Here is a 23669-nt window from a genome sequence, read left to right on the forward strand (position 1 = left end):
ATCATTACCAGAAAATGACAATACACTTTGTGGCATCTCTATTAATAATGTTGATGTATTGGCAGATATATCCAAGACTAGGTTTACACATGTCGTTAACATTTAATAGTTGTCAATCAGTTTAGTGGATTGGTGGCTTGATTTAACATTAGAGGGTTGTTTTAGTGTCCAGATCTATTGTTTTGATGATTAGCTCATGCAGTGTCCACTAGGCAACAGGCTTATTACTGAACTGTACTTGGATTGCACTGGGAAACAATAATAAAACTTTACTTCTAATCTAAGTGTTACTTTTAAGCTTATACGTCTCAAATGTCAGAGAAGGAATGTACTAAAACTTACTTACGTTTTTATAAAATATTCATTATGGGCATATTAATAGCAAAGTCTGCTTTAGCAGCATAAGTATGACAAGGTTGCTACAAATGAGTCCTGCCCCTGGAGAGCTCCCTCAACTCGAAAGAGAAAGGAATTTTTTTTTTTTAAATAATTTGTCTGTTGAAGGTCAGTGTGGGCTTTAAAAGGGCAAATGTCACCTTTAATCATTGCAAACCAGTATGCTTTACATTATTTATGCAGGTGAAAAAAAGAGACCTGCATGTGTCAGCATCATGAGCAGTTTGTTTCACAGTTTGGAGGGCAGGTGGACACACCCCGTGGTTTGCCCTGTTACAAGCACTTGGAGGAAATCAAGCTTCCGCATGACTCTGTTGAAGATGGAGATATCATTAGATTTCGGAAAGTGACAGATGTTAATCGCTGTGTCTTCATCATCAGCTTCTGTTGGTATCTGGTTGGCACCTGCTTCCTGCACAACAGAGTTTTAGTAAAAGACACGGTTTAGGTTTACTGAAAATATAGCCAGAATTAGACAAAAAGGCTGCTACGTTTTTTGGGGGGTTTTTAGGCAGAAAGTGAGAGGGGTGGCAACACAGTATGTCTGACAAGGCACTCTAACCAGACCAGCTTGTAGTGTCAAAACCACTTAACAAATCACTTTAAGAAACAGCTTTGTGGATCTGTTTCGCAGTCTATATGAGGGACATTGGTCAAAGCAACTTGCAATCATTCTTGATGACCTCTGCCTAGAGGGAATTTCAACTGCCATGGACTTCTGAACTTGCACTTGTTACTACTTAAAAATACAACTCTAATCAATATGCAGAATTCAGAAAAGAGAATTATCTCCAGCATGCTGACATGATCTGGGTTAGTGATATATCTCATACATTCCACAGTTTTCCACAGCTTTTATATAAAATGTTTCAAAAATGCTGAGCACTTCACTAAATCCATGCAATGGCATGCCCTACTGTAGCCCCCTGACAGTGTATCCAACAAGTATTATTTGACCATTTGTAATTTTAAATTGTCACTATTGCCCAAACAATATAGTGTAATACTTGTTTACAGCATTGACATGAAATTAGGCATTATAAGTAATCTAGAGATAATTTAATGTATACTGCAAGAGCACTACGACATTTTAAATGAGGGATTTACCCTTCCAGAAGGCCCTATCTCATCATGGATACTAAGAAACTGATTGCATTAGAGCATATGCCGTTAGATTTGTGCCTTTAAGGAAAAAAGAAGAAATTGGATCTGCCCCTTAACGATTTGCACTTGAAACGAAGCAAGTGGCCATGAAGTGAAACAAGGAGAGTGTGGGTGAAAGAGACTGAGACAGAGACAATGATGGTTGATGGTCCATCAGTTGCAAAGTGTCACACAAAATTCCTTGGAGTTAAAGAACAAGGCTAATGCGCTGTCGTCCTCTCTGAGCTGCCCCCGCCCAACCCGCTCCACCCACCATGCCCTTGTTGACCTCTACTGAATGTTGCCATCTCACTCTTTCGCTTGCATCAGCCGCCTTCCATTAAACTTTCATGCCATAGTAGTACTCCACACTTGTTTTGATTTCTATGAATTTCCACCAGGCGTATTACAATTTCTTTAGGTTTTATTATTGTTCTTTTTCAAACATGAATATTAGAGGAAGAGATTACCTGAAATATTAAACTTTCATGTAATTTTCCCTGTGCTAACTTTTTGGAGCTTCACAAAAATGAATGAAGTGTGTAACTAATGAAGGCCATTTAAAAGAATGGTGGGTCTGATAAACTCAGCCTTCTTTGCCTGATTAAGATAACATAACATTTTATTAAAGTATGTAAAACAAAAACATATGCAAAATAGAATAAATATACAAAATGTAGTTATAAAATGTTATAAAAGACTGTAATATGCACTATAAACAGATGTGCAATCTGTACATATGCATGGATGAAATGGTTACAGATTAAAGTGACCATATACGTAAAGGGCCAGTGGAGCGTTAGTGTATTAATAGGAAAGGTAAATTACATTGCAGTAATCTATGTATGTATTGTATGTATGATACAATGTAAGAATTGGCTTTTATTTCTCCTGAGTACCCCCTACCTGCTGCTGAGTGTAATTCACATTTACAGTACTGTCAATCAAGTCTCTCACACATCTCTCTCTCACTCGCCCACTCACTCACTTAAACACAACCGGCTCTCGCACACACTCTCCCTGCCTCTCACAAGCAAACACACACCTCTCTCAATCACTCTGTTTTACTCACTCACTTATCGAGTGATGTTTTCAAAAGTAGCGAATTGTTCTGGGGCTCTGGCTGATTTTGAGCCGAGGGAATGCGTGTAATGGAATAAAATAATGTTGACATGATAAAACCCATATGTCGCTCATAATACACATTGGATCATGTTATTACAATCATAAAGTGTAACTTTGGTGGTACACTAGCCATTATAACCACCTTGAAACCATTGAAACCTACAGTAAAGCATTATCAGAATTGATGTCCAATGTTAAAAACTAAAGTTTTATCCAGCTAAAGTAAGCAGGCGCTATCACTCTCACTTGTTCATCAGTAACTCTCAAAACCAGATTATAACACTGTCCCCAACAAAGCTTGGGTTCCACCGACAACAAATTTTAACATTCATTAAGTCATTTAATCCACACAGCAACTGGCGAATAGCATGTATTACCAAAATCGATGTCTAACACAAAAAGGTTAGATAATCCAGCTAAAGTTAGCAGCTGCAAACCCTGGCTCACGGCTCAGTAACTCTCAAAAACTGATTTTAACACTTCCGTCAACAAATCTTATCACTAACTTAAGTGTTACCCATTTCTCACGAGAGTCCCCCACGCCGTGGTTCAGAAGTTGCTTAGTGCAGTTAACCAGCAGAGGACCCATCATAACCACAACAGAGGCTCTATTCTCCCTATTACAGCACTGTTGACCATTACAATAATTTAGAAGCTGTAATTTTAAGGTAGAAATACTACATAGGGTTCCTTTAAGTTATGTACAGCATTGGCATATGAGGAAATAAGTGGTATAAGGGCCATGTGCATGAAATCTACTCAGTCTATCTTCTTTACTTGTTAAACTTAGGAACCAAATAAAACACTTTTGCATATCCAAAATAGGGCTGGGCAATATGGCCAAAATTTTAATCATGATATATTTCTTAATTTTGTTGATACAGTATAACAAATTGGCTACAGTACTATTGGCACTGAACTATTAACAATGCCCTGTAATGAACATCAATCAGTGACAGATGCTGTAAATAATGTATACTAAAATTTTGAAAATCTTTTTAAAGGTCATATCATTGTTACTGAAGAATATTATATTGCGATTTATATATTGAAAATGAATTATTGTCCAGCCCTAATCCACCATTAATAATATGAATGGATAGATGGACTCCTTGGTGTAGTAACAACTTCTGCTCATTTTCATAGCATTTTAGAGATATTTTGAAAGCTTTCAGCCACATGAACCTTAGTGAGGTCAAGTACTGATATTTGATGTAGTTCTTTATCGCAAACACTGTTCAAGCTCATCCCAGAGAAATGGTGCCTCATCAGATCAGAGATCACGTTGCCACTGCTCCATAACCCAGTGCCTAGTGGCCCCCTTGTAAATTCTTGGTATTGAGAATGGTGACCTTAAGCATGCCTTTTTTTGTACAAGCTGTGTGATATAAATCATCTTTAACTGGCTGTTTTCATGAATGATATGTCCATGCAAACATTTAGACATATCAGTATCACGCCTGAGTCAAAAGCCATCACTCTAAATGTTCCTTCTTCTATTTACCAACTGGCCAGTGTAGTCAGAGGTGCAGTTTTTGTGTGTACCATAGCTAAGGGTGAACAAAGATGGCTGGAAGAATTTAATGAATAAATGGAAAACATATCATGGAGTGCCATCTCAGTGCATTCTGTTGTAAATGGCTCCCTGCGCACATACGAATTGTTTATGAGAATTTAACCAGTTTGCACACAGTTAATCACCATTCTGTGGGAGGTCTCCAAATCTGCAGTCTGGCTGGAAAAATGCTGGTGTTTGTCCTATGGTGATGTTGTAATCTTTCTTGGAGAGGCACTAAACTCATGGAAAATACATTGTCTTAATGCTATGGCATTTATAGTGGCTGCTGAGTGGGTGTAGGGGTGTATATGTGTTTTAAAATATTTCCATGTTTATCTCCTCCCCTTATGTGCATCACCACCTCTTGTATTCCATCTCCTAAATCGGGGTACACAGTTGGCTCCGAGACGTCTACATCAAGAGGCCATTTTTATTTACTTTTTTTACCCCCCTCCCAACCCTTCCACACACTAACCGAGCTCAGTGGCTGATAACTTTAGCCATTCACTGACTCTCGTTCCCTTAGCAACAAAGAGACGAATTGAAAAGATAGAGAGGGACGCCTCTATTCTTAGAAAGGTGAGAGAGGGGAGGGCCGGTCAGGGCTGAGGCTCAGTGTGTGATGGCAGTGCCCCTGGACAAGCAAGGGTTAAACGAAGCGAGAGGATTTAAGCTGAGCTACCATGCCACAGCCGTCTGCACAGTGTCCCGTGCAGGAGTGGGTGACAGGACAGAAATTGAACACCATGGTACAGGAAGATATAATATAATACAATTTAAGGAAATTGCATGATATATAGAAACATGACATTTTGTTATTCTACAGCTGAAACACATAAAATACACCAGTAAAACACTAGTACTCCAACAGATCACTGGAACTGGATCTGTATTAAACCCATATTTTAACCCTAGTTTATACATAATTTATAGTCTCTGTGTAATCAAATTGACCATTCCAAATTTTCCAAATTCCAATCTTTCTGCACTTTTCCACTGCAAGGAACATGTTTGGCTCAGCTCTACTCTGCTTTTTTCCTTTTCCATTTGTTACCTTGTCCCTGGAACCAAGGATTTTTTTAGTCCCTGCTTGCTAATGAATCCACATGAGCTGAGTAAGGACTAAACTTTGCAAATCTCTGACTGACCGGCACTGAGGCGGCACGGTGCCGCAGCAAGTAATGTTGCTGTCACACAGCTCCAGGGTCCTGGGGTTCGGGTTGTGGGTTTGAGCCCCGCTCCAGATGACTGTCTGTGAGGAGTTCACTGTGTTCTTCCTGGGTCACCTATGTGTGAATGTGCGTGTGTGTTTGTCACCCTGCGAAGAAATGGCGCCCCCTCCAGGGTGTGTCCCTGCCTTGCACCCAGTGTTTCCGTTTAAGCTTTGGACCCACCGTGACCCTGAAGTTACAGACAGCAGTTACAGACAATGAATGATTGAACAGAGAGAGACGGGTCAATCACGACGAAATGCAGACATCCTGCACCAAACTAGTCACTACAGTAGGGATTACATTTGTCTTTTTTTGAAGCCGTACAAATACTACATGTTTGTACCGACGATAGAGACACAAGCAGAGTGGAGTAAAGTAGGTACCAGGCAGTGGGAAAGCGCCATAGGTTTATAGACAACACCCTTGTAATTAGTGAATTCAGCTACTTTAATATGCACCAATTGTGGGTTCTTTGTTGAGATTTGGGAACAGTTCAGTTCCTTTGAGATGCATTGGAGTGGGTTTTGTGATTCAGAACTAACTGCTAGTACCTGAGCTCCCCAATCTTCACATGGCTCCTGTAAGTGCAAACACATCCTTACAGAAATGTTCCACCATCTTGTGTAAAGCCTTCCCAGAATTGAAGAAACTGTTGCTACAGCACAGAAGGACTCCCTATTAATAATAAGTGGATGAGCACAATCGTTGGACATATTTTGTAGGTTCTGTGACCCTGCTGTTTTAGTCATCTCAGGGGCTTTTTGCACACAGCCCCATCCCCCTGTTGCTGTGGTTTTATTTGTGTTGTTGTTTACTGTTTACAGTCATAGTAGCATGTTCTGAAGGTTTATTTGTTGATTCTCTCAGTGGGCCATGTGCTTTCTGGGGCCTTCAAAGATCCACTTCTGTATACAAAACCCACACACACTCACCACTGCCCTCTCCAACAGGCACCGTAAAAACAAAAGCTTGTTTATGCTGTTTAGCCGGACGCCCTGCCCCATGCGCTTAGGGATTAAGTCTTCCTCGGATTATTGCTACCTCGGATGACTTCCTGTTTAGGGTTGGACCCTGGCATCCTATTGGAACATATTTAATGTAACATGCCTCCTTTTCCCCTGTTTCCCTTGTACTGTATTCATCTCATCACATGTACATATTTAATAAAATATTTTAGTCTCTCGGCACATTTGCTTAGCTGTTGATAGGGGGTCAATCGGTGAAAGTGAAAGTGTTGTCCCTGCTGTTTTTTTTTTTTTTTTTCTTATATTCATTACATCAGCCTAGAACCCAAACATGATCTGCATCTGTGGCCCTATATAGAACATCCTGGGTGCAGGATATGAGCCATCATGCAATTTGACCCATGTTATCAATTGCAAACTACATATTAATGCACTTTTTTTCAGCAGACATTTTGGCTGTGTCTTCCAGCCTGTGGTGTGATGTCATACTGCGCACCAGCTCTATAAACAAATCTGCAGTCTGAAGACCACATCTATCAAATTTCACCTGATTTATCATTTTAAATATAGTTAATCCTCCATAGTGCTTAGATTTTGAGTATAGACATATTACGATAAATTAAAGTCAAATCCTTATTATTAGTAGTAGTGAAGTGTGTGTGTGCTGAATAGAATTGCCTAGAGGGAGAGACTCTTGTCTGCTGCCTTTTACTCCAGCAGAATTTAAATCAGGTCTGCCCCGCCCTGCCATCTTACACATTCTCTTTGAAGAGGGGTGGAGAGGAGAAACATGTAGAAGCATTTCTTTATTCAGTTCTTATCCCTCTGCGGAAGAATGTTTATGCCTATCTGTGTGTGTGTGTGTGTGTGTGTGTGTGTTTAAAAAAAGTATACCAGCTCATTCACTAACTCTACAGGTCTTTCCCTTGGCTTTCTGTGTGTTCTGAAGACATAGATGCATTTTGGAAAGGTTTTGTGGATTTGCCAGCTATGGAAAGCTCTAACCACTCAGTAGTATGACAGTGGCCCTGAAACACCTTCCTGCTTCAGACCTGATGAATATGAAGATTTTGCGGCTAATGCCATTTTAATGGGTCTAAAAATGTTTAATACATTTTTTTTGTTTTTAATGTATTTTTTTTATTCAGTTTCAGTTTAAACAATCAATATCATAAAAAAGGTTCATTGTTTTTATGTGATGTCACAAAAGAAATTGCATTTCCATATACAGTGGGACCTCGAGTTACGAATTTAATTTGTTCCAGAACCGAGTTCTTAGCTTGAACTGCTCGTAACTAGAACAAATTTTCCCCATTTAAAATAATGGAAATTGGATTAATTCGTTCCCGCCCTCTGACAAGTCCTCAAAATGTCCTAAATTATGAAAAAATGCATGTTGTTCAATATGTAATATGTACTCACACAAAACTTAAAATTACACAACAAAGTAAGTAGATGAAAGAACATATACAAAATAGATTAAGAAACATGTATAAAACACGGTAGAGTAATCTTACCTTGGCGACAGATGAGTGTAGCTAACGGAGAGTGGCTGAGGAGAGAGGGAGCGAGGGATAATGGCACGGAACGAAGCGTAGATAAAAGGACTTTCTTAGTTTAAACAAAACTTCAATTGCACTTTCTACCACTAAACCACTAAAAACACTTGTGAAACGTTATAATGAACGAGATACGACTTTATACTGCACGGTCACACCTGAGAAGAATGTGGTGGCTGGATGCGAAAAGAATCTGTAAGCGAACACCATGCCAACTATCGGTCGGATCCCAAAGATCAGCAAAATCAGAAAATATTCGTATAACTGGATCAGAAATTTTGCTCGCAGTCTCTAAAGGCAGAGCAACAACAACAGCCTGTTTAATTGTACAGGATTAAGGGGTGAATTTAAGAGGTTGGAAATTTGTCCGATAGAAATATAATTGTCATAAGAAAGTATTCCATCATAAAATAAAAATGGCTATAATATCATGATTGAACTAACTCACCTGCCAAACACCAACGTCTTACTGAGAGAAATGCTCTGCTAGATCTGCGATCCACCCAAATAATGGATTTTAACAATGGATTTTCTTTAAAAGGACTCATTGGTGTTTTGGAGTTTGTGTTGGTCTGGGTCACAAGTGTCTTCTCCCTGGTTTCATACAGAAGCTTAATATATATTTGTAAACTCAGTTTGTTCCTATATTTTGTTTCACAACTGAGAATCAGTAAATTATACAAATTATATACATTCACTTATTACAGCACGGTGTTTTCAATGACTGTTTCCAGTTGTGGAATCAGAATCAAGGCATTGTATCTGAGGAATTATATGTTAAATGTTGTATGAAAAGCAAAATGATGCTCTACAACTGGTTAGAGAATTGAATGAAAATGTTATTCTATTAAAGAAAGAAGGGAAGTTAATGGAACGGGAAGTTAATTGAGTAATTATTTAGTTCAATTAATCTTTTACATTTTCTTTTGTTCATTCAACACCAAATGATGACACACTCTAAAGAGCAACAAGTGTTTTCAAACCATATTTAAAAAAGTGTATTAAAAAACATTAAAAATACACATGCAAGGTTTTATCCTGAGAGAGTATCATGTTGTATACCTACTGGAGACATATGATTGATCCTACTCTTGAGAAACGACATAGTTGTTTGTAACCGTCTATTTCTTTCTCTCTTTTTACTACAGCAAGATGTGGAGAAGTTTACAGATATTGAAAAACTCTACCTCTACCTCAGGTTGCCTTCTGGACCCAGCATTTGCAATGACAAATCGTGAGTGCTTCTTTATGATGCATGTTCGGTGGTAACCCTGAAATGTGTTTTACTTTGGGATTTTGAGGGTGTTCAATTAGCTCATCTCATCTTGCTTAGCCAAAAATCATTGGAGATGATTCACCAATCTATGGACCATATAGGAAAATGTGAATAAATTTAATATAGGCATGACATTGTTGTGTGATTTTAGTGTTTTGTTTTTTTTTTGTTTTTTTTTTTAGAAATTGGAAAATGGTTGTAACTGTTAGTAATTTTGCATCTTCCTCAGTGAGCAAAGCTGTGTGTCTTCAAGCCGCACTCAGCAGATGCACGCATTCAGCTGGATCCGGAATCACCTTGAGGAGCATCCCGAGACCTCGCTCCCCAAACAGGAGGTCTACGATGAGTACAAGTAAGCTTATAATGTAATCTGTAAACAGAATGCAATCCATTTTACACTACAAAACTCAACTAAATTTGTGAGATTTTTGTGATTTGAAAACATATAATTAAATATTATAAAATGCAATGCCATCTGTTTACCAAAGGATTTGGGTTTACCAAATTAACATGATTCTTGCAACATTTTTTAACATTTCTGTGCATTACTAGAGAATTCTGATGAGCTTGTAACTCTGTGAGTGCATACTTTTTACCAATGATTTGAGCATAGCACAGCCAATTAGATTTCAGAAATGTAACTTTCCATTTTATGAACTCTTTCCTTGTTTTGAAGAGTCACTCCTTTCATTTAGGACTCATAGTTAATGGCTAATGCCAGATTAATGATGTGTCTTTTGAAAATTAACCAGAAATTGCATTCCTATATTTACTATTTCTCAGTTCATATTGTTCTTAAATAAATATGGTTTTGTGTATCTCAGGAGTTACTGTGACAATCTGGGCTACCATGCCCTCAGTGCAGCCGACTTCGGAAAGATCATGAAGAACGTTTTTCCCAACATGAAGGCACGCCGGCTTGGCATGAGAGGCAAATCCAAATATCCTTCTCTGAAACTGTTTGCTTCGATCTGTCCCCGCTTTTGAACCCTCAAACATCTGTTGTTGTGGTTCATGTGTCTCCTAAATATAGATCAGTAATTTTCATCAAATAAAGCAACAGCATGCTGCAATGGGACAGAGGCACTTAGCAGCAGCAGCAATGTGCCTGACCTTCAAGAAATATTGTCCATGACACTTCCTCTTTCACACAATGCTAGCCACACCTGGGACAAACATGCATCTTTTCTTTGAGGGTCCTAATATTATTTAGCCTGCCTGCCCCCATAAAAAAAAAAAAAAGCTTGGTTGCTAGAGCCTCAGTGTGCTATTAGATGTCTCGCCGGACTTACTGAAGTGCCTGTGATTTCTTCCCCAGGCTGTATCATGACCAAGTGTTTCATAACAGCGATGAGGCGATAATTATTTTAGTTAGAGCAATGGGGGGTAAGAAAACAGTGTTAATAGTGCAGAGTACAAACTTTATTTATATTTCCCTGCTGGTGCCATTCTGAAATAACACTTTGTTTGTTGACAACGGTTACCACCGTAACAGAAATCTAATACAACTGCCCCCTTAATGTCCTCTCAGGCCCCTTAACAGCAACACCATCTTCATATTAGAACGGGTTTATACTGGACTTTAACACATTTTTCAATCTTTGAAATCTAGTTCTTTCTTTCTTTTTCACTTGAAAACCAATCCCAGTCATGTGAGGGCAGAGGTGGAGGTTTAGAACCTTTGGATATAGAGGTGTTAGCTGCAGCTACTTAAAGCACGTGTATATCCAGGAACATGAACTTGCAGATGTGTCTGTTTTCATTTATAGTGCTCAGCCGTTTTAGTGTTATAAAACATAAGAGACACTACTAGTAGCCATATCCAAAAATATGTTGAAGATTAGGCTATAAACAATAATTAAATTATTATTATTTTTGTGTGCCATGGAATGCTGTCCTGACATTGGCAGCCTTGATACACTGAAAGCACTGAATGTCAGTAATGAGGAATAATATCTGACTTTTTTCCTTAATGCATACTTACATATTGCTATAGTGGCCTGAGAAAGAAGGCATTCATTCATATGCCCTCTCTTCCAAACCTGGATTTACACAAAACTGGAGATGGGGTAAGCGTTTTTTTTATTATTATTCATTATACCCTCTTTGGTTGTTTTGTTTGATGGAGGATTTAAAATACAATTGAAATGCCCTATGATAGTATGATACTGAAACCTGATTGAAATATCCATGCTGAAGAGTACATTCATGAGATACACTGCATAGCCAAATATATGTAGGAACTGCACCATCACACATTACCACAGTATTTTGGAGTGGAAAATCATTTCAAACATTAATGTTGGATGAGAAGGTCTGACTCAAAATTTTTTGTTGATCCCAGAGATATTGATTGGCTGAACTACTGGAATTTGTTCACACAAAACTCACTAAACCATGACCTCACTTTGAGCACAACAGCACAGTCATGCTGGAACAGGAAAGGGCCTTCCCTAAACTGTTATGTGCCAAAGTGGTACACTTTAACAGTGCCATGACCTTGTCAGTACAACCAGTTTTACTGTATGTTCTACTCGGGATCTCATAGCTTTGTGTTTATTTCTCTGCTAACCCCTATGTTCTCTTTTTGCAATCAAACACATGACAAACAATCATGCTCTCCTTTTCCATGTGTGGCAGTGTGAGGTGTTTGAGGGCTCTGGACAAAGCTATAGTGGTGAGGATGAGGTCCGCTCTGCAGCCTGTGGCCTGGTGTGTGAGTGGGCTCAGAAAGTGCTGAGTCGGCAGTTTGACAGTGTAGAGGACTTGGCACGCTTCCTTCTCAACAGCCACTACATCGGCACCAAGTCTGTTGCTGCTCTGACCGTGATGACAGGATCCCCTTCAGGTATGGAGCACTCAGCTCAGACTCATTCACATCAGACACTGTACACAGACAGGTAGGTGTCTCCCTCTGGTGGTACACAGACACTCTGATATTTGGCGTGGCTTTGCAATATTCCTTACTGGATTTCTAATTTGAATGGTACGTTTTTTTGTGTGTTTTCTCATACAGAATGGTAACAGTAATTGCACAGACAACTGAATTGTACCTGTGCTCATTAACTATAAATGAATTCAATTAGTAAGCAAGGGAATCGTTATTGAAAATTAGGCATGATTATGCAAACACAGAAAAGAAACTAGTAGTGACTACAGATGTCCTAATAATGTTACTATAAATAAAAACGCTGAATGGTTTATTCTACATTCAAAAGTCAAATGTTTGAATGTAGATAAAATTAGTATTGTTACAAATAAAATTGATATTGTTACAGTTGCTAAAACAAAGAGCAAAGAGGGAAACTAGTAAAAAAAACTAGCAAGCCTAGTTTTTTATTATGTCATTGTGATTTACAGAGAATATGGAGGGCAGAACTAATAAATGCAGATATTGAAAAAGGAGCACAAAGTTTTATTCATAATATATAACACCGGCATCAGTGTTGTTCTTGTTTATTTTTATTTAAAATAAATACTAGACGATCTGACACCAAAGAACAAAGAAGACCAAGAACATGTTGTTGATTTTAAGAATTACAATTATTTATTTATTCAGTGTAACAGGTTAAAGGAGGCTATTGGCAGATGTATAGAGTTTAATAAACACACTAACACCACAAAATGTCTCCACAACACTTTCCTTTATATTTCAGGCAAAGACACACCCTCACATGATATAAGACAAATTCAGCAGTCCTCCTCTCTCTGTGAGATATAATATGTGTGTAAATGTTGCTGAGTTCTGAGCCGTCCTACTGAGCTTGTGAACTAACCATTGCAGAGCTGACGCTCTGGCCAACAAGCATGGTATCACGCCAATCAAAGACTTAGAAACACACACAAACCGAGAGTGTTCATGTCTTATTTCCTGTTATTCAGCCACGGTTCTCGTTGAAGAACCTACTGTTCTTTGGTTCCACCTGGGAACTAATTTTTCTGGTTTGCGGACCAGTTTATGTCAGTGGAAATGGCCAGGCGGTTCCAAATTTAGTTCACAAACTGTAATGTGAAATACAGCTAAAGTAACAACAGCATGTTTCAAGGTCATTCAGTCAGTTAGTAAGTGAAAATGCCTCTTCTTTATACTTGGCTACCTAACATTGCCTGAGACGTATTTATTTAAGGGATGGACTACCAGATGTTCATAAACATTGGGCAAGCTTTTATGATGCCCAGTTCACTCAGTGTGACTCAGTGTGATTCAGTTTTATATGTTATAATTGTGTCTAAATTCAATATTTTTTTTTCAATAAATATTTCAATAAAAATAAAACTTGCTGAAAAGATGTAATTCAGTTCAGTTGTTTTATTTTTATGTCTCTGTCTGTTCAACCCCACCAAAAACACTTTTTGTAAACACCTTATAAGTGTTTTCAGTGGCCTGTAACTATTAACATTTATTAATGTGGTTTTCTTTTTGATCATTTTAGGCACTAAATTGTCTGTTCAGTCCTCTGCATTTGTACCCACGACTGATGCCCACTCGTTCCAGCCTCAGGTAAAAACGTTAGCTTCCCCCTCCATTGACGCCAAGCAGCAGCTTCAGAGAAAGATTCAGAAGAAGCAGCAAGAACAGAAACTGCACTCTCCTCTTCCTGTTGAGGCCCAGGTCAAGAGGACAGATGGGGGCACAACACCTGGTGTTGGCACAGGAATCCCTTGTGGAAGCCCTGCCCTGCTTTCACCACAACCTACCATAGGCATTGTGGTAGCTGCAGTTCCTAGCCCTATCACGGTAACAAATCATTTCAATTTGTATGAGATGTCTGATTAAGAACTGAGGTTAAATGCTAAAGTCATAGAACTGTTGTTGTGAAAATAAGTTCAATAAGAGAATAGTGGACATTTTGGCATTGTTTATGCATCAGCAAAGAAGGGCCAATCCCTTTTTTAACAATATAAAACGTCTCTGATATATCAAGTTGTTTATTGGTGCATAGACTTCAAGAAAGTGTTTAATATCAAGAAAAAGTAGTCAGCACTCTCAAAACTTTGTTTTGAAAGATGTATTTTAGTACATATATATATGTATTACAAAAAATGTTTTATGCATTCGATAAAATAAAAGTAAAAAAGTATACTAATGTAAATGATATAATATAAAAATCCAGTTTCACACATTTTCATGTTATTAACTTATCTTTCTATGATTGCTCTGTTTGTTCTGCAGGTTCAGAGGAGCAGGCAGTTGATGTCTCCCAGCCCTGTTCCTATTGCAACAGCAGAAAGCAAAGTTCTTCCTGTCAATTTTCAGGTTGTTACTCAAGCAGTGCAACCTGTGAAGCAATGTCCCAAAACCCCACAGAATGTCCCTGCAAGTCCTGTAGGTGATCGCTCTGCTCGCCATCGTTATGCCCAAATCCTTCCTAAACCAGCTACAACAAGCGCAATCACCCTACGCTCACCCCCTGCACTGCTCATCACTAACAGCCCCATCAAAACTGTTATGTCAGCATCGCAGGTCAGTTCAGTCAATGTTGTGAAGATGACAGCAATATCTTTGGGGCCCAGCAACACTAATGCTGCAGTCACTTCAACTACTATCAACACACCCAGGCCTGCTTCTGCTGGAGTTGCCAGCCTTAGCGATGACCTCCAGCCGGTCACGCGTGTTCGTAGTGGCTCCATTGCAGCAATGCCATCCATGCTCACAAGACCTGGACGAGCAAACATCTCAGCATCTGTCATGGACAACAAGTTGGACAATGACCCTGTAGTTGGAAGAGGCCAAGTCCAATGTGAGACTGGCAAGCTGTCAACAACTCAAGAGGCTGGTGGGGGAATGCAGAGTTTAGAAGGGGCAACTAAACCAAGGGCAGCTAGTGTGCCTACACCTCTTGCTAAGATTTCTACAAGACTGGATGTGCAGACAGGGACCAAATGTAATGGGAGAATGCTCCCGAGTGAAAGCAATCTGGCTGCTGGCAGCATTAACAATGCTAGTGAAAGAACTATGTTTCAGGGCATGTCCAGTCCAACCATGAGCAGTGCTCCAACATCAAATATATTTGTGACATCACCCAGAGATGCAGACTTGGCGTCCAGAAGCCCTCGCAAAAGGCAAGGGTTATGCCCAGATTCAAGTCTGACACCTGTCAAAAAAGTGTTTTTGTCAGACGTAGGAAATGAAGGTACAAAATCAGCCATGGGAGCCATGGTGAAGGATATTCCCAGATCAGACGCTCCTGTCCGACCAGAGAGTGCACCAGCCTCTGCTGCTTTAAAAGTTATGATGAAGCTGAACACCAATGTTTCAACCCGCATCCTTGCGCATTCTGACTCTACTACTGGAAACACTGGCTTCCAGACTGTGAGCAGGCCAAGAAGTATTTCTCAGGGACACTGGGAAGGATCCATATCTGGTGTAAAAAGCATTGTTTGTGGTACCACAGCTGCTAATGCCCCCAGCCAGGATTCTCATATGAGGAGTACCAGCTTCCAGACCTTTGGCAGACCACGGAGTGTTTCTCAAGGGCGGTGGGAAGGGAGTTCATCCAGTATTGACAACAAGCCAATAGTTACTCGCCCTGCTAGTGCAGCAAGTGAGGTCTTGCTTCAGCAGCATGCATCCAAAAATCCACAAGCCATGCACACAGGTTCCGAGCAAGCTGATTCTACAGCATGTGAACTAAAAAACATGTTCTGGAATAACAGACAGCAGGATGGCCCTCAGCAACAGATTTACCCTCAGCAGGCAACAACAGAAAACAAGCAAATGTCCACTCCAGTTATGGAACCTCTTCAAATGATAGGTCAAAACTCTGCATCGAGCCAGATGGTACAGATGAGTACTGATATCACTGAGTATGTGTCATCTCAGCCAAATGTGGGCTTTTTCCCTTTTAATGATGATGACATGACTCAGGACAGTATTGTAGAAGAATTAGTTCAGATGGAGGAGCAAATGAAGATGAACAGTAGCATGCAAGACTTTGGCAACTGTGTGGACATGGCACTACAAGGTCAGCAGGCTAACTTACAGGACAACATGATATCCAGTCACCAGTCCAACACACCTTATTACAGCTCAGTGCAAAGCAACAGCACTCCTATCCACACACCCACCCCAACACCAACCCCCACACCAGAAATGATTGGAGGAGGACAGGGACTGACTCGAGAGAGCCCTTGCTCTCGCTTGGCTCCCACGACCCCTGTAGATAGTGCACTGGGAAGCAGCTGCCAAACCCCCATCAGTACACCCCACTCCAACTGCAGTAGTAGTGTCCCACCCAGCCCTGTGGAGTGTAGGAACCCCTTTGCTTTCACCCCAATCAACTCTAGTGTCACAAGTTACCATGATGGCAGCATTGTCTCTTCTAGTCCAGTAAAGCCCATGCAGAGGCCAATGGCCACCCACCCAGATAAATCTAAACTGGAGTGGATAAATAATGGCTACAACAGCACAGGTGGCAACTCCAGTAATGGAATCAACATTCTGCCCAGCTATCAAGACTTGGTGGATGATCAGTTCAGGAAGCCTCATGCCTTTGCCATACCAGGACAGACGTATCAGTCACAGATCAGGCATCATGAGACACACATCAGTCGTTTGACCCCTATATCCCCAGTCCAGCAGCAGGTGGCTAGCATGGCCAATCTCAATAAACAGGAGGGATTTGCCGTTCCTGCCCCTCTTGACAGCAAAACCAGCACGTCCTCCTCTGGGTCAGGAACGTTCCGCTGCCGCAGTGTCAGTCCAGCAGTCAGGCAGCGCAACTTGAGTGGGACCCCAAACCCCAATATCCCCCGCTCAGTCGTCTCTCCTTTCAATACACCAGTGACGCCTGAAGTGCTGAACATCTTCGCTAACAGTCAAGCGAACGCCAGTGTTAGCAGCATGGCACAGAGGAGTCAGTCTGTGCCATTGACCGTTATGATGCAAACCGAAGTCATGCCCATGCAGGCAGGGGGGCAAGCAAGCAACACCAAGAAGATCACCAATGTCCTACTCAACAAGATGGATGGCGATGGAGACAGTTCAGTACGTGGACTTGGCATGAACAGCATGCCATCCTACACTGCCCGTATGAACCTCACACAGATCCTGGAAACAACTGCCGCTCCCAGCTTCCCCAGCAGTGCCAACAACCAGGCTCAGATTTCACCTGGCCCTTCGGTTTATAGGTTTCAGAAGCCTGCTTACCTCATGAAAAATGCCAGAGGGGAGCAGATGAGCTTCTCAGCAGGGGATGCCCAAGCACAATCAGTCTCAGGTGAGAAGCAACAGCAGCTCACTGATGAAGAGCAGCAGAATCAGGCTTTGCTGGTTTCTGCACAGCAAAACCTCCAGCAACATCAGCACCAGCAGCCTCTGCATTTCGACTCCAATGTTAAGGACCTGTTAGAGGAACACAGCCTGAATGGTGGTTCACAGCTTCCAGGCCAGGCTTCAGAACTCGGTACTGTGAGTTCTGAGTTTCCCGGTGATATGCGACTGACCTCTGAACTCTCCAATAGCATAAATGACCTAAACACTTTGGACACAAACCTTTTGTTTAACCCCAGTCAACAACAAGGGCAGTATGAGGAATCAACACTGGAGGAACTAAAGAATGACCCAATTTTTCAGCAGATTTGCAGCGAGACTGTGAGTTCTGCTGGCTTTGACTGGTTAGAGAACAAGGACCAGGCAACAGTGGAAATGTTGGGTTAATTTGTAGTTTTGTATTATTTTGATATTTGAATACTTGACTAGGTGTTTTTGCTTACATGTTTTTTTCAGGAGTTGTCTGTGTAATTGTTCACACTTTTGTGTTGTGTAGCACATTGCATTGAGGTTCTGGACACAGGTCCAGACATTTGTGCCAGGCTGATCAGAAATTATCATTCTTTTAAAATGCTGGGTTTTTTTAAAATGCAATGTGCACCTTTGCCCAAGTTTATGGTGCTCTTTTATTATTATTTTTTTTATTCCCATGCACATTTTTAATGAAAGCACTGGTAGAGAAAAGAACATAATCCAGGGTTTTGTTGTCTCAAGAAAAGTAGTTAGTACTTTTGCCATGAGAGAGTAAAAAAATGGTTGTAACTGTCCTGTTTGAACATATTAATATTAATGTTTTGTTTGCCAAAAGAAGTAAGGTGGACATTTGCCCATAGGAGCTAAAGTTAACTTTCTTAATCCTGCTTCTTATCGAGTTTGTTTTTGAGATTTTGAAATTACCGGAAGGTACTGTTTCATTCAGTCACACTTTTGACCTTCCAGCTGTTAAAATGGTGCTTCCAGGTGCAGAAAAGTTCAAGATGAATGAAAGTTCTTTGGAATCTTTGCTGTAGACATGGTGTGTGTGAAAAAGGCAGAGTGTGTAAAAAGGGAATATCATGTCAGCTGTCTTAGGTTTTTCAATACTTCAATTTCATTGCATTCATATGAAGTCAAAAGTATGGCAAGTTGTATTTTAAGGCAGCTGTTCTGGCTGAAAACTGATTCACACTGAATTATTTGTAATCTAAAATTTGGCTTGCTCCTTGTTGTAAACAAATGATTGTTTATTAGAATTAATATGCATTATGTAACCTGATTAGGAATTTTTCTTGTTCAGCTTGTTTACTCGTGTTTAATATGGCATTAAACCTCCCTAATTTGCATCTCAGGGTTCCCCAAGCTCTAGATTTTAGGTATTGGATTCATTGAATACTCCAAAAAAATGTTTTAATCCAGTGATTAAAAGGATCAAATGTTTGCACTAATTATCATTTTTTTGTATATTGGAAATGCATCTATTATTAGGAACGTTTATTAGGTGAACCTGTCAGTCTTGTATATGAAGACGAAGAATGCCTTTATTTAGGGTATTATGCAAAAAAAAAAGTTCTTAAAAGGGAATTTCAGTAAATTAAACGTTTAACCAAATCACTGAGTCATTCAGATTGATTTAGTGAAAAATTATTAATTATAGAGAAACTTAGAATCTGGCATTTATTTATAGTAGTGGTGATAGGATGTTTGTTTGTAGGAGGGACTCTACACATCTTCAGTGTGTCTATAGGTTGATAATGGTAACACAAAAAAATGTCTTCAATATTTAGGTTAAAACCTAATCTCAGCATGATCATACAATAGTGTCTCCACCATCAGTCAGTGTATATTTAACTACTTCATGGATTAGCTTTATGAGCTTTTGCTGTCACAGCCAATATATAATGTCCGGTTTCTATCACCACCACTGTGAACAATTGAGTTGTTGTTTTATGTTTGTTTGTTTTTTTTTTTTTCGTTTCATTTTTAAGAATTGAGCTTTTCACATAAAACCATTCTGAATGACTGTTCTCATCCTAACAATTTAAATATGCAGAAATTTTGATAAAATCTCTGAATTTTTTCTTTCCCATTTAACGCCCCAATCAAGAAGTGCTGAAATAGCACCATGGCTGCCCCAGTTGTAGTTATTAAAAAGCCCCAGTTTCATGGCAGTAATATAAAGGTGGAATATAGAAATAATGTACATACACATTATAATGATTTGAATTCCATATAAATTTAGGAAAGTAACAGAACATAATAAAAATACAAACTGGTGATTCTGTGATTTGTCAAAAACATTTTTGTTGCAGTCAGTCATAGTGATTCATGATCAGGGCTTTAATAGTTGGGTTTGTTAAACCTAAGGAGTACAGAGCACCTTTATTATTCCCCCTTGAAATACAATTGCCAAAGTGGATCTTGGGAAAAAAAGATGGAATTTCACTTTGGAAAATGTTGTCATTGGATTATATTTAGGATCCACTTAAAAGTTTTGTATCTATGCATTTATAAGGTCATGAGATCTGCCAGATTTTTACAATTCTGTGGTTGCAATTTTTGTAATTTGATGCTTAAAGCTTGCATTTTTATGTCATTGTCTACCATTGGATGTTTTAAAAACACATTTTTGATTATTTTGTATAAATGCTGTTATTATCTTGCAAATATACAATGTTAGAGGTGTAACGCTTGACTCCACTTATGCCTTTGTACCAAATGCAATGCTGAATCTGAAGTCTGATGCTTTTTTTTTTAAACTGTCTTTTGGGAGTTTATAATACTGTACTTTTTTGTTTTCTTTTTTTTTTTGTCCATTCAGGTACTCTGCACTGTTAAAAATGATGGGTGTTGTTTAATATAGAGCCATTACCACGCCATCAAAACTTTGGGATCTGAAATACAGTAATAGAATTGGTGTTTTTATAACCAATATTTTGTAGTAGGAGACAAGCAATTTAATGATATTACTTTTTTCTTGTGCCTGATGATTAGAAACCAGTCACAGCACTAAAACTAAATGTAAAATATGTGGCGACTTTTTTGCAATCCATATTAGCCTTACTGTACCTCGACACCAAAGACTGGAAGCTGTGGAAATTTTTTTTAATAAAATAATTTTTATACCCTTTTTAATATAAATCTTAATTCGAAAAAAATATGACATTTAAAACGACACTTTGAAAAAGCATCCTTTTAAGAGCTTTTTTTTTTTTTTTGAGGGGTTAGGGCATGGTTGTTTTATGTTGTAATTTGTAACACAAGCAACCTGTCTTGTAGCACTGGAAGCTTCACTCAAGAAACATGTTAAAAAATGACACTACTGGTATGGTTTGCATAACATATGTAGCACGTTTTAGGAATTAAGAAGACTGTTGAAAGTCAGTTTGAAAGTCTTTTTGTATATATTTAACCTTCATTTGAATATACCAAGGCACTGTTTTTATTATTGTTATTATTACTATTTTGATTAATAATACTAGCGTGTTAGCCCTAATGAAAACATAAAGATAACATGGTCAACTAATCCTTAAAAATCTTATTTATCAGAAGCCAGTAAGTCTGCAGCCTGTCTGAACAAAATTGTCCTCTTGTACAGAAAATCCCTTTTTGATTTATTTTTGTTAGTTGAATGTTTTGTATTCTTTGTGTTTTTTTTTTTTTCTCGTTGTTTTAGTTTTTTCTTACCTTTTTAAAAATGTGCTTATATGAAAACATGGCAAGGAATATTAAATGTGTTGTGATAATTAGACTACCAATTGAACATCTTTCTGTGTTGTATACGGATTTGACATTTGAAATATTTGTCTAAGCCTTAAAGGTTCATAATTATTATTCCTCTTGTTTTTAATTAGTGAAAGCTTCAGGAAAGTTCATGATCCATGAACAAAAATAGGATTAAAAATATATAACTTAACATGAGCTTAAAATTATCTTAAACACGAAAACAAGTTGAAATCTCTTGAAAATTCAAAATATATGCCTGTCCATAACCAAGTGGCTGATAAAAGAATGGGAATTATTGCTGTCTGGCAGAAAGATACAGTGACTCACCACTTTTTTGCATCATTTGATGTTTAATATCTCAGCAGTCCATCATTTCTGTATGGTCAGTTTTTAAATGTCTTGTTTAAATTTTGAGGTTTTACTTTTCTGTAGTTTTGGATTGTGTATGTGAAAAGAAAATTGTTTTGTAATTATTTCTTTTCATATTTACTTGAAGTAAGCACTGATGCTTTGATTTAAAATGAGATATAGGCCAGAGTAATGGCTGTTAATCTCTGGTAGAACTGAATTTTTGATGTATTACCTTTAACATTTTTGGTGTTATATCCTGTACAGCAGACAGTATGGTAGGTTGGTAAAAGTTGCTATGACATTTCAGAAGGGTTTCCTCTTCCGTTTTTGTATTGAAAATGCTTGTTGACATTTTTTTTTTTAACGACATAAAATAAAAATTTTGTAAAGTACACAAGTATTTTGTGAAGTAATCTCTACTGACTTCAGGACAGCAGAAAGCAATTTGTTATTCAATAGATGTTATTAATTAATAAAGTGTAATTATAATTAGAATATAATATTTATGGGTAGCACAACAGATAGAGTCACTGTTGTGGGTTTGAGCACCACTCCAGGTGAGGAGTTTGGTGTGCTCTCCCTTATGGTCCAAAAACACATGTTAAATGTGTTGGTCGATGGGTTGGTGATTCAAAAGTGTCCATGGGTGTGAGTGAGTTTGTGTCACCCTGTGAAGGACTGGTGCGCCCTCCAGTGTGTGTTCCAGTGTGTCCAGTGATGTGCAAGATTGCAGCAACTACAGATTTAAAATAAATTGACTAATAAAATTTATATATAGTAATATACTAATAATATTAATACCAAGGAGGCATCATATTGGAGAAGCAAGTATTAAATATGAGATCAACCTATTACATTCCACGTTTGAGGTCAACCTATTACATTCACACATGTCTAGGGACCAGATATGTTGCTAGATTTCAGGAGGGTAATTGGGTAGAAATGTTTCTACATCTGTTTTTGCTTAATTAAGTCCACGACACCTCTCCAAGTTCTGGGAGTGAGGACTGGAGTCCCAGATCCCAGCCCGCCCTATAATGCCATCAACAAATACTGGACCTTTAAAAACATACTTTTCTGCTTACCAATTTGATTGTTAATTAAAAATATGTACAAAAATGTAACCTTCAGGAGAAGTACAATATTAGAATGGAACCAAAATTAAGAAATGCATATTTCCCTCAAACTAATGTGAGCCATAACAGGGGAGAACACACCAACTCCTCACAGACAGTCACCCAGAGCGGGAATCCAAGCAACGACCTCCAGGTCCCTGGAGCTGTGTGACTGCGACACTACCTGCTGCGTCACCGTGCCGCCCTTATAATTTAGTAAATTTTTTTTTTTTTTTTTTATAGAAGTTCCTGACAAAGTCAAAAAGTCTTGATGCAATAAACAAATTTATGCAGTACTTGTATGCATTTAAAACCTAAAAACGAGTCAGTCAAGACCCTAACACAAGAGGAAGGATATACAGTGTAAGTTTTGCTTTACAGGATCTTCCTGTAAGATCTAGAACCAGTGGTGTAGAGAGCATGTGGAATGATTACTATGGCCAAAAATGTCTCAGGCATGTGTCTTAGACCATAAAGACATCATGAAATAAGTGATCGGTCTATTGACTCAATGGTTTAAGCAGGCATAAGGAATCTCTTCTGCCAATTCACAGTGAGGCCATAAAGTAATTATGTTTCAGCAGAGTCAGTGGACAATAAAAAAAACAAACTGAAAAAAAGATGTTTGCTCTCAGTGAATGTAGTGGAGCTAGGAAATCTCTGGCAGACATTCTGAGTGCTAGTGGCAGGACAAAGCGCTGAGTTGGCAGGCATAATTCAAACCAAAGAAAATGCCAGTCAATTCAATAGCCTCATGAAAGGTCATTTAGCTCTACAAATGTCAAACAGGCATTTGATGCATTAGCATGAGGAACATACATATAATATGAATGTAATTACATAACGTATTAATTTGAGTATAATTAAATATATATAATGTGAAATTATGATCAATTTAAAAACATGTTGAGTTTGTGAGGAAAATAATAAATGTACCTCAAACCCCACAGCTTTCTTTTGGTACTAGTTTCAAGTAGTAGTAATAGTAGTAAT

The 23669-nt window shown here is 38.7% G+C and overlaps 1 protein-coding gene across 1 annotated transcript in view; it reads left to right on the forward strand.

Annotated features, from left to right (window-relative positions):
* Positions 1-21923, forward strand: part of LOC136677032 (DNA-binding protein RFX7-like) — a 40997-nt gene extending 19074 nt beyond the window's left edge. Inside the window, exons 3-9 of the mRNA XM_066654384.1 lie at positions 9109-9194; positions 9466-9588; positions 10061-10177; positions 11221-11305; positions 11877-12084; positions 13670-13974; positions 14410-21923. Of these exons, the coding sequence (XP_066510481.1) occupies positions 9109-9194; positions 9466-9588; positions 10061-10177; positions 11221-11305; positions 11877-12084; positions 13670-13974; positions 14410-17895 (4410 nt within the window). The 3' untranslated portion in view covers positions 17896-21923. The remainder of the gene's footprint in view (positions 1-9108; positions 9195-9465; positions 9589-10060; positions 10178-11220; positions 11306-11876; positions 12085-13669; positions 13975-14409) is intronic.
* The last annotated feature ends 1746 nt before the right edge of the window (positions 21924-23669 follow it).

Source organism: Hoplias malabaricus, chromosome X2, assembly GCF_029633855.1.
Source record: "Hoplias malabaricus isolate fHopMal1 chromosome X2, fHopMal1.hap1, whole genome shotgun sequence".
Classification (NCBI taxonomy): Eukaryota; Metazoa; Chordata; class Actinopteri; order Characiformes; family Erythrinidae; genus Hoplias; species Hoplias malabaricus.